Source organism: Ammospiza nelsoni, chromosome 13 (genome assembly GCF_027579445.1).
Source record: "Ammospiza nelsoni isolate bAmmNel1 chromosome 13, bAmmNel1.pri, whole genome shotgun sequence".
Taxonomy (NCBI): domain Eukaryota; kingdom Metazoa; phylum Chordata; class Aves; order Passeriformes; family Passerellidae; genus Ammospiza; species Ammospiza nelsoni.
Window position 1 is genome coordinate 15,805,118 of NC_080645.1, and position 16,255 is coordinate 15,821,372.

Sequence of the window (16,255 nt, forward strand, 5' to 3'; positions counted from 1 at the left end):
ACCAGTGACATAAACACCTGCCCAAGCTTGGCAATGACGGGGTAACTGTTGCACTTAAACATTTTTTCTGACCTAACAGGATCCCGTGATTCTCTACAGCCAGGCTGGGTGGCCCTTGGGCTGGACCAGCACAGCCCTTCTCTTGTGTCTGTAGCATGAAATTATATTTTTTAGGGAGAAAAGGGTTTTAAAAAACCTTCAACTAAGAGGGACAGACTGCTCATGAATTCAAGAAGAGCTAAGCCAGACACCTGAGACTTGTACTAGCAACTTTGGTAGCCACTTACTATTTGCTCAGGGAAGGGAGGGGAAGTTTCAGAGGAGGCAAATATAGCTGCAGAGTTCTTCAGAATCCCACTGGTCAAAACACAAGGCCATGAGGAAAACCACAAAGGACATGAGCAGAATGACATGCTTGCTAAATTGCAAAGAGGCAAAATTGGAAAGCTGAGGTGCAAATCAAATTAGGCCTAACAAGGGCTGCCAGAGGCTCTGCATTTGCTTAACTGCCTTAAAAAGAAATGGAGAGAAAAACATGGCTCATGGCTTCACCAGGAAAGAGTTATTGATCAATGAAATGGAGGAAGCTGGGACATTGATAGTGCTGCATTTACATCCTCCTTTATGCCCAAGGTTAGTGGGGAAGCAGATCTGGGATAGCATTTTTAACAGGGACCCAGGCAAGGAGCCATGAAATAGCCTTGGAGCAGCAACAGCAGTGACAAGAGGCTGGGAAAGGCAGCCAGGGCTGCTGGAGGAACTGCTGAGGCAACCTCTCCAGTGCAGGCAGGAAGGGTGGGGGCAGTTTTTGCCCATTGGCTATTTTTAAAAAGGTGAAGCAGAGCTGAGCCTCCACATTTCACTTCTCAGAAAGGTGTTATCACAAGCAGTTGAGGAACTGTGTGAAGGTAAAACCATAATAAACACAATGTTCTCCTTGTCCCAAGCTCCTCCATATGGAGAGGGCTCCTTGTCCCTATGTGCACCCAAGGCAGTTGGGTGGAACATCCACAATGGGTTTTCATGCCAGGAGCACACAGTGTGTCCTTGCTGGCCATGAAAAGGAAGGCTGACTTATGCAGAGAAACAAAAGTGCTGCTTCTCCCAGTTTGGGCAAGAGGAAAAGTAGAGATGAGGGTAGGGGCTGCCTTTATCAGGGATCTCATAAAGAGATCTGATCTTCTACTACCAGAGGCTGAGAAAAGGCAATATAACCCCCAAAGGCTGTAAGTGTGCAGAACTTTTACCCATTTCCTTCTGGGATCATCACGAGCTACAAGTTGGTTGGATGGGTGGTTTATCACACAAATCCTGTCTCCTGGGAGCTGTTCTCACTGATGACAGAAGCAGGGACTGGGGAGGAGTGAGAGGGGTCTGGGAAAGCTGTGCTCTGGAAGGAAGGAGCTTCAATCCCACCAGTGACAGCCTGGGCAGTGCAATCACTGGGGCAGTGATTCCCAGAGCAGCATCTGAGCAGTCAGAAAGGTGTTTTCTTAAGTTTCCCTAACATCTGGGGTTTCCAGTGCATACCACATATTCAAGTTTTCAGAGGAACAATTTATGGAGAACACAACCTAACATTTGAACAGTTTGAAAAATCACTGAGAGGCTGAGTAGAAGGAGACACACTTAGAATACCACTAATAGCAGCCTTAAAACAAAGGCTTTACTATTGGTCACTTTTATTTGAAGAACAGAAGAGCCTTTCATCCCAGCCCACTCCATGAGTTTAGTAACTCAGGTAGCACACAAGAAGTCACATCCTCTAGAGCAAGAGCTCCAAACAAAGCAGTCCCCACTGAGACACTGAATGTGGGCTTTCCTCCTCCCCCTCCCTAGGTGAAAAGCAAGCCCAGCACCAAATGTGAACAGCACCCTGATCCCACACCTGCAGGATGCTTCACTAGAACTACACAAATAAATAGTATCTCATGGAGAGGGAGCAGAGGGCCACCACAGATCATCTAGAAATTAAGTTATTGCTATGTTCTTATGTATTTGACACTGCAGGTAACTCACTTGGGTAACCACCAAGAGAGGTGACAGTCTCAGACTGCCCTTGTGTTATCAGCTTGTGTTGGACTGAAAGCTGTGGGGAGACAAGGCAGATCTTGTTTCATCAGCTCCCTGCCTTAAAGGCACGAGTTCTTGGTGGCACTGAATCTTTGTCATTTTGCTGAAAACAGCTGGGGCAAGGGGCTCCCAATACACCTGGAAATTCACAATGCCTGCCAGTCTTTCCCATGCACACTGCTGAGTACAGACTGCTGAGGGTACTCCCTGTTCCTGACTTGCCTCAGGAGCTGCTGAACCATCTCCACACAAGAGGCTGCAGGTTGAAATTTCAAAGAGAGCAGGAGCCCATCGCCCTGGGGGCTGAGCCAGAGCTGCTGATTCACCAGGGACAATCAGGACTAATTAGAGCTGTAGGACATGGGCAATGCCACAGGCACACAAGGACACCCTGACACGTGACTGTACTTCCCTCTGCTGGTGGGACACGCCGTGACGGCCATCGTGACGGCCAGCGTCCAGGATCGAGTCGGGTCAGCCAAAACAAAGTGTCACATGAAGTCTAATACGTGACTTGTCACCAGAGGATCAGGTAGCCCAAGGCCGGTGACAAGTGGTGAGCTCACAGTAGTGTCAGTGCCCGCAGTGTCCCTCCCCACATGGAGTACTGGCTGGAGAGCATGAGTTTGGGAGGATGAGGACTGCAGGAAGAACCTCAGAGTGATGGAAAAGCAGCAGAGTCCGTGGCAGGACATGTCTTTGTTAGGCATCGTGCAGCTGGTTCTCTGGCAGGAGAATCTTCTCGCCAGGCTTGAAGGCAGGCATCCCCAGGTAAGGGCAGCTGGCACAGCGGAATGCATCCCCCAGGTAGCACTGGCAAGGAAAAGAAAAGCACTGTCTGTAATCAGGTGCCACTTTCAGGTCTCTTCCCCTGTGATATGGTTGCTCCAGATCAAGAGGTGTCATGTCATCAAGATGCTCCTCAGCATCTATGAGCACAGAAACTGCTTCCCTTCTACCCCTTCCCAACACACCTGGTTAGTGTGCATGGCAGAGCTGTGCAGGCTCACACAGACATGAGTCTCCACCCCACTTGGTGAGCCCAGGCTGGGGCAGTCCCTGAGCTCCCACAGGGCAATCCCCCTGGGCAGATCCCTGATTAGGCCATGAGCAGAGAGGGAAAGGGTCACTGCTCACTCTGACTGCCCCAGGGAGTCAGAACAGCATGTGCTGGTACACAGCACATGGGCACAGGGCAAAGGCTGAAGCTCTGCAGAAGCTGCACAGGCAGGCTGTGGAAGCAGTGATCCAGCTCAGGCTGCAGTGACTAGGAAACAGAATTCTTACACACAGATCACATACTGCAAACCATAGTATAAAGATAAAAATTACTAATTACATTTCCACAGGCAGATTTAGGCTGCGAGCCCTTCTTCTCCTGTTCCAGTTCTTCAGCCAGGCCACATGTGCTGTAGAAAAACAAAGAAGTCAAACCTCCATCCTTCTGCTTAAAGGTCATGAGTCATCAACACTTGTGCCAGCCCTGCTCACATGCAACAGCCTCACTCTGTCACACCACACAACTGACTCTGGACTCACGCTCCTCACTCTGCTCTTCAACACCACAGTTTGTATAACAAGTGTTGAAACACTCCTCAAGTTTGAGCTGAGTGGGAAATTACACTACAGCACTTGCTGTATGTGCTGCTTCTCCTTGCAATGTGAGAAACCAGGGTTTTAGGCAAGCTGCACAAGCTATGCAGTCACCTCCAAGATGGCTGTTGATAATATGCACCATTGTAATAATCTGTAGCTGTCACAGGTCAATTCTCACTGTATTTGGATTTACATTCCAATAATTAAGATAAGAAAGGACATGAACCAAAAGAGTTAGGCTCTGAGGAACAGCAAATTGCCTACAATATTTTTTAAATCCCTCCAACTCTTAAGAGTTTAATGCTGCAGTTGAAAGGTTCACTGAGACATGAATTCCAGCACTGACCAGTTCTTGCAGGCTTTCCTTTTGCCCTTTTCATTGCAGGATGGAGCTCTGAGGGACGATGGATCTGGCTTTTTCAAATCCTCTGAATCCAACAGCTCATCAGAGTCCAGAAGATCCTGAAAACACACCATGGGAGACAAAATGCAGGAAATGGACTTTTCAGTAGGGAATGACACTAGTGAGTTACATTCTAAGAAATGGTACTATGTGTACACTGGCATGAAAGTGCTGCAGCTCTGCTCTCTCATCCTTGTCTCCCCTCTGCCCTCACCACACCACTGAGCTCTCCAGACCCCATGAAGAGATGAGTTATTTTGCCCTAGGAAGGTTTTTCTACCTCTAAAGTTTTAAAGCTTCCTAAGAGGCATGACTGAAAGTATTTAGAATAGGAAAGAATGGAGAGAGAGAAGGAACAGCAAAGCCTCACAAAGAAAACAAAACCACTTACCATCTCTTCATCATTCATATCATTGGCAGACAGTGTCCACAGCTTGGCAGCAGCTGGGTCCACACGGGGTTTTGCTGGAGCCAAATCAAAGGAAGAAATAGTAGTTATTCCAGCCTTTGCCCCATCTACTCCAAAAAAATAAGAGTTCAAGCAACTTTGGAAAGGCTCATTTCATAGCTTTTTACTGTAGCACTCCCTACTTGGGAACTGTCTCCCTGTTGTAAGTGATGCCTTGTGAGAGCCACCAAATCCAGGTGTTCAGCATGCACCACTCCTCACCTGAAGGAACAGGTTTCTTGGCAGAGGAAAGTTTGAGCTGACTTGAGGATCCCACTTCGAAATTGGGCTTCCTGCCTTCTATCTGAACAATGAGAAGGTCATTGCCTTGGTAACCCAGATGTTCTCCAACAGACTGGGCCTCCTCTGGGGTCAGTGCTTTCTTGTGCACCTGCCAAGAAAGATTTTAGGTTAACCTTATGCAGAACCCTTTATTTTAACACCAAGCCCAGCATTCCAGTGAACAGACAGCCAGTATTTTCAATCCTAAAGAAAACCACTATGCTGACTATCTAAAATTTGTGCCAGGCAGTGGCCATGCACATTTACAGCAAACCAGGGTAGCTAAAACCCTCATCACCCAGCAAATCCCCAGGTAACTGCCCAAGGGCACTTCTGGAAATGGTAAACACAATCCTACCTCCTTCACTTCCACCAACCCAGAGAGAGTCAGAGTTGTGAGGAGCTTGGATGCTGTCTTGATTTTGGTATTGTTTCCTGCAAGACACAAAAGCAGAGAGTAGGAGAAGGCAAGAACAAGAATAGAGCTCACTGAGACACCTGAAAGAGCAAGAACTTTAGAGGGAAGTACTCGAGCCAAACTTCTGCACCAAAATTGGGCCCTTTGTAGTCAACAGAACAAACCAGAAAAAGCAGCAGCAGCTTGTTCATTAGAGTAACAGTGTGGGATCACAAAGCCATTCTAGCTCAGAATATGTTCTATATGTGCCAAAACATTTCTCAATCCAATCAATACCCATCAAAAAAAGATTTTAACAAATCCCAAAACCCCAAACAAACTCCCTCCCCAACATTTTTACCTGTTAAACTACTCATGAAGTTTTCAAAACATGGACTCCTAAATGAACACGCTACATTAAGAAATCATCTTGTGTTTGCCTTCTCATGGCTCCTCCAGCTGTCCAGCTCTGGCTTTTCTCCTAAAACTCAGTCCAAAGACTTTTAACCTTTCCTGGATAATTATTTCTCAATGGACTTCTGAGGCAATCTCTTCAACATCTGTCACCTGTTTTTAAAACCACTTCAGAAGCTCCTCAGAAACACAACATCTGCAACTACTTAACACTGCACCCTGAGGAGAAAACAGCAGCACTGAAGCTTTTCAATGTAGTTTAGGAACAAGCCCGTCCAGCATTTTGGATAGGAGAGTGACTGCATACATCTTTGGTGGATACCAGCATAAGCACAGGATAAAAACCTTGTGATTTGAGTTAGTGTGCCAGGAGAATGAAAATCTCTCCATGTTGATCAGGGTTCCTGTCCTTTCTATTTCAGCCTAGTCCTCACGAGAAATGCTATGTTGCCATGGAAGCAAGATTCTCTCACCTAACTCTGTAAGCACAGGTTCTTTCAGCAGGACACGGCCCCCTGGCTTAAGTATCCGAGCTACTTCTGCCAGGAGCTCCACACTGTGCTGGGCTGCACTGCCTGGCACCATGCCAGAGAGGATCACATCGAAGCTGGACTTCCTATGAGCCGCTGGGAAGAAAGAGCAAAATGGTACAACTGAGCATGTACACACAGCTTTAAACACCAGTTCCACCTCCCTCATGCTTGAGTGCAACAGCAGGAACTGATCAAAGACACCAAGCTTAAAGCACAGCTAGGGTGCATCACTTCCCCTGCTGTACTGCCCAGGTAAGAGGCAGCAGCAGGTGCTGACAATGTTCTGACTGCTGACTCCCACAGTGGGAAGGTGTTGGCTCACACAGCAGCAGAACTCTCTCCCTTTTAAGGAAACAATGAAAAATAAGGCTCATTCTTACACAGAGGCAGCTGGTTAACATTTTCCACAGAGATATGATTATCAGCTCCCACCAGTGACTGGACTTTATCCACCAAATCCTTCAGGGCTTCGACGGGCGAGGAGCTGTCCCAGATGATGGCCACGCGCTGGCCTGGAGCCAATCCGTACTCGCCCATTGCAGCAGCAGCAAACCTGGCAGGGCTGGGGAGAGAGGGCAAGGCTGAGTGCCAAACACACCACAAACCTCTGAGCACTGTGATTTAATCAGCTGAGTTGTTTTAATAAGTGGGGGTAATTTTCTGGAAATGGGCAACACAAAGTTCCCACAAACTGAGCGTTAGCAGGACATGACGAAAGAGCTACACCTCAGGGCATAGTTCAGCTTCTCTCCAGTTCATTGATGGGACTCTACAAGCCATGCTTTAAAGAAATCAACAAAATAACAAAAAAACTCACCTGCTTTCCTTAGAAATCTGAATAAGAAAAACACAGGATTTCTGGATTTCCTGAGCAGTGACAGCTATTTGACATTAAACACTGCCTTGTGTCTCCTACTCCAAACACAACCTAGCAGAGTTTACTTATGCAGTACATGAGAAGAAAAAAGTAACTTTCAGCATTCCCAGCATTCCAGATTGTGGCTCTTCCGTTAGGATTGGTGGCACTGGGTGAGCAAATTACAGGGAGGGAGGAGCAGAACAGAATGTGCAGGGACAGTTTTGAGAAAGCTGTCTCCACTAAACTTTTATATGAGATTGTATTCCTTGTATGGCAATACCATCCCATCATCACCTGTTCTCACAGCAGCACCAGCTACTGAACCCCATGATCTCCCCTCTTTCCTCTGTCCAACACAAACCTATTTTCTTCCTAATTTAACACAACACAGAGAACAGAGAGCACTGCTGGCCAGAACAGTTGCCCAGTTTATTTTCAGTTACCTGGAAACAACACACCTATTTCTGGAGAGACAGTTATAAACAAGGTCTTTACCAGGAATTGCTACATCACACATCCTGAGCAATGCCTTGCTGCCACCACATTGCCACTGAAGCACAGCTCATGGATATGCTGTACCAAATTTAACTGCAGTGAGGTGGGAAGTGGATTTTCACCCACAGTTCCTCTGGCTCTGTGTGCTGTGGACTCCCCCTCCCTCCTGCAAACTGCCAACAAGTTCAGAATGGGACAATCTGTGCCTTTTCTGAGCTCCTGTGGTAGGAATTCACACTAAAACAACCACAATACCAATCCAGTAGGGAATATACACCTTGGATGTACACTGCAGGTTGTAACACCTCACAGCTGGTTTTGCATGCGTGACACAAGCTAAGCAGCTACAGCAGACAGTAACATTTGTAACCACACATACAAATCCCATTAAAAAGTCACCTTTCCCAAGAAGTAGGCTGAAAATCTCAAAAGACACCTAGGCTGCGAGGCTAAGGTGGGAAAGATAAACCCGAAGTCACAGCTTCCTCTCTGACCAGCAGGTGATGACCTTGCAAGATCAGTCAGAGCCCAAACTGCATCAACAGCAACAGCACCGCCCAGAGATGCGGCGAGGAGGCCGCGGAGGAGGGGCCCTTATCTCCGTGTCACACACATTTAACAGGCCCCGAGGAACAGGGCAAGGAGAGGGGTTAAACAATAGCGCAGGTTCTGCTTCGGTAGATTACAAAGCTGCTGTGGTGGAAGGGAAGATCCTGACAGTTCTTCCCAACCCAAACCACTCCAGAGCTGTAAACTGCAGCCTCCTGACGCAGCACAGCCAGATTCCAGCGGGCCGGGACGCTCCGGCTCCCACCGAGCTGCGAACGCTCCGGCGGGCCCGGAACGCTCCGGCTCCCAGCGGCCTGGAAATGCTCCGGCGGGCCCGGAACGCTCCGGCTCCCACCGAGCTGCGAACGCTCCGGCTCCCGGCGGCCTGGAAATGCTTCGGCGGGCCCGAACGCTCCGGCTCCCGGCGGGCCCGGGACGCTGCGGCGGCGCAAGGCTGTGGCCCTACAGTGGGTGCGCATTTGAAGCGCAGGCGGAACGGGCGCACTAAACCTCTCGGTCACCGAGCAGGGACGGTTCAGCGGCAGCAAGGACAGGACACGTGAGGAAATTTCGTGAAGGAATTACTTAAACACACACACAAACACGCACACAGCACAGCCCACCCACCCCCTCAGCGCTTCAGACAAGGTCTCAGAAAGGATTTTTAAGGGGAGAAAGGGGCAGCGGCAGCCCCGTCCCGCGCCGCTCACCTCCCGCGGCCCGGCCCGCTCCGCTCCGCTCGCTCGTCCCGGCCTGACGCCGTCACCGTGACGTCATCGCGCTCTGCCCGCTTCCAAGATGGCGGCGGCGGGCGGGCTGCGGCGCGCGGGCTGGCGGCTGTGGCGGGCACGGCGCGCGGGTGAGGGGCGGGGGGGGCGCGCCCGGGACGCGGGGCGGGGAGGGAAGGGAGGGGGAGGGGGGAGCGCGCTCCCGTGCGCGTCCCCGTGCGCGCCTCCGGCGATCGGGGCGGGGCAAGGTGAGGTGAAGGGCACGGGGGGTGTGAGGGAAGCGGGGCGGGCCCCAAGCCGGTGGGTTTGAATGAGGGGTTGGGCCGTGGTGGTTTTCGTTAGGCGCGTGGGCCGTGAAACCAAATTTATTTAAAATAAACCCCAAATCTAAAAACCAGCAGCTAAATTAAAAGTTCTCCCAGAGTGTCATTGAGTAATCACTTAGTGATTAGCGTGTGGTGTGTGTCAGGGCTCTTCGGCTCCCGAGTCGGACTTGCCTTATATCTCCTGCTCGGAGTTAAGCACCTTCCTCCCAACTCCTTAATCAGGGACCAAAATGGGGAGAGGGCATGTTGGCTGCCTGGTTTCCAGTCCGAGATTGGGAAACAACTTGCAATATCTGCCATTTGCACTGCACTTTCCCTCACAAAACATTTTTGCTTTATTCACATAGACATGAGCTCAGCTGAGAGCGGCGCTTAACAGAAGCGTAAAAATAGACACTCTGAATTTGTGTTCTTTTCAGCTGCATTCACCACAGTTCTCTCCACCTTGATTTTCCCGGTGTGGGAAGGAGATGCTGACTCTTGTTTTTCCTTGCAGTGGTCAGGTGCCAGCAGTACCCACCCCTCCGGGCTCTCCAGGCCTCCGCCGCGCTCAGGGCAGCCTCCGATGAGCACAAGAAGGAGCCATGGGCATCCTCCTCCCAGCAGCACTTTGATTCACCTCCAGCTGGGCACCAGCCTGAAGAGAAACCTCAGGGCCCTCACCCCAGGTAACTCACAACTCCTTCTAGCACTGTCCCACCAAGAGGGGTCGGAGGGCTTTTGCTTTCCTGAACCTCACATTTGAAAATGGAAGACAAGATCCAGAGTTAAGGAGCACCAGACTGCAGCAGCTGGAGAGCTGGTTTGCTGTGACTGTACAAATTCCACCATAGAAACAGTATGGGGCTTGCAGGTCTTTGTTTCTGGATTTTCGTGTGAATCTAAAAAACCAGGGACCATATATTGTCTATATGCCCATAGTATAAAGCCCATGTTGGAAAAGGTTATAGTTTAGCTTTCTGTAAAGGAGGGGAATGTGGGGCTGATTGGTCTCCATCTCCACTGAGCCCTCCTTCCCTTATTTCCCTCTTCTCTCTCAGCAAAGATTCGTTAAGAATCATTTTTCTGGACAGGGAAGGATTTTACTGGAGGAGGCCAGATTGATACTAAGCAGGTCCTAAAATGTGCCTGGTGTGAGGGCGTGAGTGGCAGAGCCCAGGTTCTGTGGTTGGTGGCGACACTCCCTCACTGTAACAATACCTTCTCATAGTTACACTGGCCAGGGCGGCCAGCAGTCTGAGGACTATGAGAGCGAGGAGCAGCTGCAGCATCGAATCCTCACAGCGGCGCTGGAGTTTGTGCCTGAGCATGGCTGGACTGCAGAGGCCATTGCAGAGGGAGCCAAGGTATGTGGGGAGAGAAGCAACAACCCAGTTGAAAACTGGATGGAGCTGAAGTGCAGGGACAGCCAGGCCTGCATGCTTCCCCCACATACTCTTGGGCGATGCACCCTAGTCAGCAAACGCTACTGGGCAGGAGTGAAACCCAGCTGCTACAGGGTAACCCCTTCAGAGTCAGACTGAGACACAACGTACAGTAGTGAATCCTAAAGAGAGAACATGTCTAGGAAGTACTTTTTAATGCAGTGTTGCTTTGTTTAAATTCACATAATGTCTTTCACAAAATAAATACAACTTTTTGCTAGCTGGATCCTGCTTAGCAGTGTCTGACCTGGTCTGTGCTTCTCTCTTCTTCCCTCCAGACCCTGGGCCTCTCTGTTGCTGCAGCAGGGCTGTTTCACAGCGATGGCAGTGAACTGATCCTGCACTTTGTGTCTGACTGCAACACCAAATTGTCCGAGCTGCTGAAGAAGGAGCAGAAACTAGTGCAGCTGGGTGAAGCAGAGTGAGTACTGGCTGTGAACAAATGTCTTCCTTTGCAGATTTTGGGAGCTGGGTAGACAGAGAGGCCACCTGGAACACAGATACTTGAGATTAAAAGTATAATTTACCCAAATAAAATCATCTTCCCAGATACAGACTAGGACCAAAGGCATGAAGGATGTGCAATACTTTCTTTATCTATTGCTCAGCCAGGTGGAGATTGATCTTTCAAGATCAGAATTGAGTTTAACTTGGATATTCTTTCTAATTTTTTTTTCCTTACTCAGGAAGAAGCCTATAGATGAATTCCTGAGAGATGCTGTGGAAGCCAGACTGAGGATGCTGATTCCATATATTGAGAAATGGCCCCAGGTATAAAAGTAATATCAGCATTGTCTCTTTTGTGTGTGTATACTTTAAACACCCTGTGACTTTCAACACAGTCTCCCCACCAGATTAGTTCAGGGTAGTAAATGAAGCCCTGGCTGCTTTCAGATGATTAGTAGCCTTCAGGAGGAGAGCAGCCTTGAAGGAGGCAGTTAAAGGTGACCTTAGAGCAACTGTTTCTGGCAGTTCTGGAATGGCAGAGCTCTCTGTTGTTCCCTCCACCCATCTGGCATCCCCAGGGGATTGATTGCTGTGTCTCTGCTCAGTCCTGCTTGCAGGGTCACTGTGAGTCAGGCTCTGTGCAGCATTGCTGTGGCTGCACTGGGATCACCTCACACCTGGGAATGCAGAACTGCTTTGCTGCAGGGAGCTGTCCTTGCAGTGTGACTGACAGACCCCTGGCAGCCTGAGGGTAGAGCTGACCTGAGAGGGCTCCATGCTTCTAAATTCAGGTTTAACTCCCAAGCCATTCTTCTCACAGACTGAATTGTGGCTACAGTGACAAGCAGAGAGTTCCTAATCTTGGCCTGCAAAGATTGCTGTGAGGTCAGCCTCTGTGCAGAGCCACTGCTGGCCTCTGGGCAGCTGAATCCTACACCCCATGCACAGAGAGAGAGTACAGGCTTCATGTTCTTTCAGATTAGCATAATTTGCCCTGTGAAGGATGTGGGTGGTTTGTGTCTCTCCTGGCACTGTGTGATTGCATTCAAAGGCTGCAGGATCCCAGCAGGGCCATTATGGCTGGCGCTGCTCTGCCCTTGGTTGCAGCTCTGAGTTCAAAGTCAAATTCAGAGAAATGAGAGATGTGACTCCCTGCCCACAGGGGCACAGCACAGTGTGAGTCAGCTCAGGCTCTGATGTTTCCATGCCACAGAGGCAGCTCAGGAGAGACAGCACAGGGATGTTTGAACTGAGCAGGGAGGGATCTTCTGGGCCAGTACAGGCTGAGGCCTGAACTTACTGTGCCACTTACTGAGCCACACTGTGTGCTCCCTGCACACCCTGCTGAGCCACACTGTGTGCTCCCTGCACATCCTGCTGCTTGGAAAGACTGCAGAGAGCTGGGAGGACTTGTCACTGGGAGCTGGAGTGACAAGTGACAGGCTCAGTCAGCAGCAACAGGGGAAAGATAACAGGGCAGAGCAGTGTTGGTCTCCTTTGGTGTTACATCCTTCTCTCTTTGGCTCCCATTTCTTTGTTTCCTTTGCAGGCCCTGAGTGTCCTGCTGCTCCCACGTAACATCCCTTCCAGCCTCAGCCTCCTCACCAGCATGATTGATGATATCTGGCACTATGCTGGGGACCAGTCCACAGATGTGAGTCCTTGTGCTTTGGGACAAGCTGCTTCTACCCCTCAGCACTTTGGCAAAGTCATGGGTTCAGACAGGAGTGGGGCTGAGTCCCTCTGCACATGGCCCATTTGTTGAGTGAAGAAAGCATTTCAGAGGCACCCAAGGGTCCTTATAAACAACATCTAATTTCTAAAGAGACTTAAGAGCCACTGAGGCTGAATGCAAATTACTGCCAATGGGATTAGTGCAAATTAAAAGGACCTGCTTCCCTAGGCTCTTAAGTGCTCTTATCTTTTCCTTTTTGAAGACACAGACAAAGTTGTTGAGATTTTGAGACTGAGAAGTTGATCCAGTTTTCAGTGAGTGAGCAGTGGGTCTGTCCAACAGCTCTCTTCTACTAGCAATAGCATTTACAGACTTGACTTGAAAACCTTTAAAGAACCTACCTAAAAATACCAGTAGCTTATTAAAGCTTTCATCTTTCTGGCAGGAAATAAAAGAAAATTATAACCTTAATTATGGCAATTAATAAATTACTTTAATTCTTATAGATGTAGGGTGAGATGGAAAAAGCTAAATGAACCATTTTAACAGACTACTTTAATAAGCTTCTTTTATCTGTGTATAAAAGAGAAGCTACTGAAGTGAAAAATAAATAAGGCAGCAGAAAAATTAAAGGAATAAACCAGAAGGCAACTGAAAGAACACAATTGCTTCAGGAACTGAAAGTCCCTTATGTGTTATGCAAGTCAAATCAACATGTTGGAGCCAGTGTCTGCACTGAGCTGTTCCTAAAGTCTCACTGATGCAGGGATTAGGAGTTTCTAAAGTTGTGTTTTGTTTGCACCTCCTGACTGGCTGCATGAGTTTTCCAGGAAAGCTGAGCCTGCTCCCTCTTCCCAGTAATGGGGTTTAAAGTCACTGACAGCAGATCCCTCTTCCCAACACCAGGAGCCAGGCAGAGAATTCTCATGCCTCAGAGACCCCTTCAGGTGGGATTTTAGGAGCAGGAAGAGAACAGAAAGAGTTTTGTCTGAGGCCCTGAGAGATCCAGCTGCAAATGGCAAATTCCTCTATAGGGGAGGTGTCACTGTCATATTTTCTGGAAAAACCCCCTTGCCCGCGATTTCTCTCCTGGGAAGCTGAGAAGCCTCAGAGAAGAAAAACAATATTATCTCATTCACTTCTCCTGTGTTTTGCTGCTTTGGAAAGTGGTTTGGAGATTGTTTATCCAACAGCTGGGGGTGTCATTGGTTTAATGTGAATTGTTTTGAGTTAATCACCAATCAGGGCCAAGCTGTGTTGGACTCTGAAGAGAGAGTCATGAGTTTTCATTAGTTTCTTTTACATACTAATTTAGTATCTTTTAGATACTAATTAGATACAGCCTTCTGTCTGTATCCTTTCTCTATTATTTAGTATAGTATTCTTTAATATAATGCAGATAATAAAATAATAAAAGCCTTCTGAGAACATGGAGTCAGATTCATCATTCCTCCCAATTACAGGGGCTCAGGAAATCCAAGAGGGAGGGACATGCTGTGGGTGTGGGGTGTTCCTGGCAGTTCTGTGACCCTGGATGTGCACTCAGGTCACAGCTCTGTCTCTCTTGGCAGTTGTGTGACCCTGGATGAGCACTCAGGTCACAGCTCTGTCTCTCTCTCCCTCCCATGCCCTGCAGTTTAACTGGTACACCCGGCGGGCAGTGCTCACTGCCATCTACAACACCACGGAGCTGGTCATGATGCAGGACTCGTCCCCTGGCTTCGAGGACACCTGGCGCTTCCTGGAGAACAGAGTGGCTGATGCCATGGCCATGAGCAATACAGCCACCCAGGTAAGCCTGGGGACAGGTGTGCGTGCAGCACATCCCTCCTCCACAAGGATACCTGCAGGCACAGCTGGCTTTTCCATCGTGCCCATCTGCTGAGACACCCCCTTGTTGCTGTCAGTTCCAAATCAATAAATGATTTTGTGGTTTTTAATAAATTGACATGGAGGTGCCCTCTTTGTCAGACTGTCCCAGTGGTTAGGAGACATCCCAGGAAACCCCTTCCATGTCCCTGTCTGTGGCTGTCACTTGTCTGCAGTGCTGTCAGCACCTTTCTGTGGCAGACACATGCTTGTTGTGCATTCCCTCTGTGTTTGGGGGCCACGGGTGCAACTGCAGGAAGCAAAATGTTGTGTTCTCCTTGTGTCTCCCAGGTACAATCCACTGGAGAAGCTGTTGTCCAGGGCCTGATGGGAGCTGCAGTTACTGTAAGTAATGCTGGAACCTGCAGGGCTGTGAGAGCAGAATTGCTCCTGAATGTCAGCAGGTGTTTTCCTCCCAAATCTAGAGGACAACATGGAAAAACTGTCATCTTTCATAACTTAGATTTATTTAAGGGTGATTTCCTTGGTAGTCTGAGGTTAGCTCACTGTTTTGTGGTGGAAGCACTTGAATAGAGCATAAGGAAATTAAGTCTGAAGCTGCAGGATGAGCTTTAGGGATGAGAGACAGGTGATCAGAATAAATACAGCTGTTCTCCATTGCTTGTCACAAGATCTCTCCCTGTGCCAGGCTCTGTGCTGGAAATCTTGACAGAGGCTCAGTGGCCCCAGTCCCTGAGCCACAGCATGGTGACTTCCTCAAGCTCTCTCATTGGACTCCAGTGTCCTTCCAAGAATTCCTCCACTTCTTGGTAGTGTCCTGGACTGCTTTCTGTCAGGGAACTGCACTTCTTCTGGGATACAAAATAACCTTCTGTGTACCCAAGAGTGGCTTCCGAAGGCCTTCAGGGCCTCGCTGTGATTCTATTTTTGGACAACTCCCGTTTTATTTAGTAGCAAAGTGATTTTCTTGTTATGGGACAAGTAGGCTGGAACATAATTTAGACATTGTAACTGATGAAGCACTTGTCAAGAATTTCTCCCACCTCCTTTCCCCTGCAGTTGTGGTGGGATTTGGTGTCTCTCAGGCTCTCTCCTCTCTCATACCTGCGTGTGCCAAGAGGATCCTCCCCTAGAGAAGCCCCGGGCTCTGTTTTACATCCACACGGTGCCCCCGGGTCTGGGATGTCTCCCTCTGTCCCTGCAGCAGATGCAGTGCCCAGATAAACCTGGGTGCATCCTGAAGGGGGTGGGCCGTGGTCAGGCGGCTTTAGGGCAGAATCATCCCAGTACATTCCTGACAGGGGAGCGCATTCCGGACCTCCCACGGGTGCAGGGGGTCCCGAGGAGGTGTACAGGAGTGCTGAGCTCTGCAGCTCTCTGCAAAATGGATGAGCCAAATTAAGCCCCAAAAGCAAAAATTCACTGCCGAGGTCTGTGGGGCCACAGAAATAAACCCAAACCTGCTGACCGGGAGGGCAGGCTCCGGTGCGAGGGGCGGCCGGAGTTTGGTTCTTGTCCATCCCCAAACCACAGAGATCCCTCTCGGCCCCGCATCTCTGCTCGTAGCACACCGGCCTCCCCTCGGTACCCGCCCGGGACAGGAGCACTAAACCTCGTTCTCCCTGTGCCCACAGATCAAGAACCTGGCGGGGCTGAACCAGCGCCGGTGAGGCGGCGGCGGCGAGCACCGGAGCGGCCGCGCCCGGCCCTTCCCCGGCACCAATAAAGTCGTACTCAGCCTGGCACGGACTCTTATTGCGGGCGCACCGGGGCCGG

The 16,255-nt window shown here is 49.5% G+C and overlaps 2 protein-coding genes across 2 annotated transcripts; one reads left to right on the plus strand and one right to left on the minus strand.

Moving 5' to 3' along the window:
- Positions 1-1,635: 1,635 nt before the first annotated feature.
- CIAPIN1 (cytokine induced apoptosis inhibitor 1) lies at positions 1,636-8,834 on the minus strand. The gene is made up of 9 exons (XM_059481252.1): positions 8,760-8,834; positions 6,527-6,708; positions 6,087-6,239; positions 5,161-5,237; positions 4,743-4,911; positions 4,464-4,537; positions 4,016-4,131; positions 3,413-3,482; positions 1,636-2,886 (listed from the first exon to the last, which is right to left on the minus strand). Exons 2-9 carry the CDS (start codon positions 6,681-6,683, stop codon positions 2,776-2,778), a joined length of 927 nt encoding a protein of 308 aa, XP_059337235.1. The 5' UTR covers positions 6,684-6,708; positions 8,760-8,834; the 3' UTR covers positions 1,636-2,775.
- A 6-nt stretch (positions 8,835-8,840) lies between these two features.
- COQ9 (coenzyme Q9) lies at positions 8,841-16,221 on the plus strand. The gene is made up of 9 exons (XM_059481251.1): positions 8,841-8,908; positions 9,600-9,771; positions 10,314-10,449; positions 10,806-10,948; positions 11,214-11,298; positions 12,524-12,628; positions 14,286-14,441; positions 14,810-14,863; positions 16,114-16,221. Exons 1-9 carry the CDS (start codon positions 8,848-8,850, stop codon positions 16,147-16,149), a joined length of 948 nt encoding a protein of 315 aa, XP_059337234.1. The 5' UTR covers positions 8,841-8,847; the 3' UTR covers positions 16,150-16,221.
- Positions 16,222-16,255: the final 34 nt, after the last annotated feature.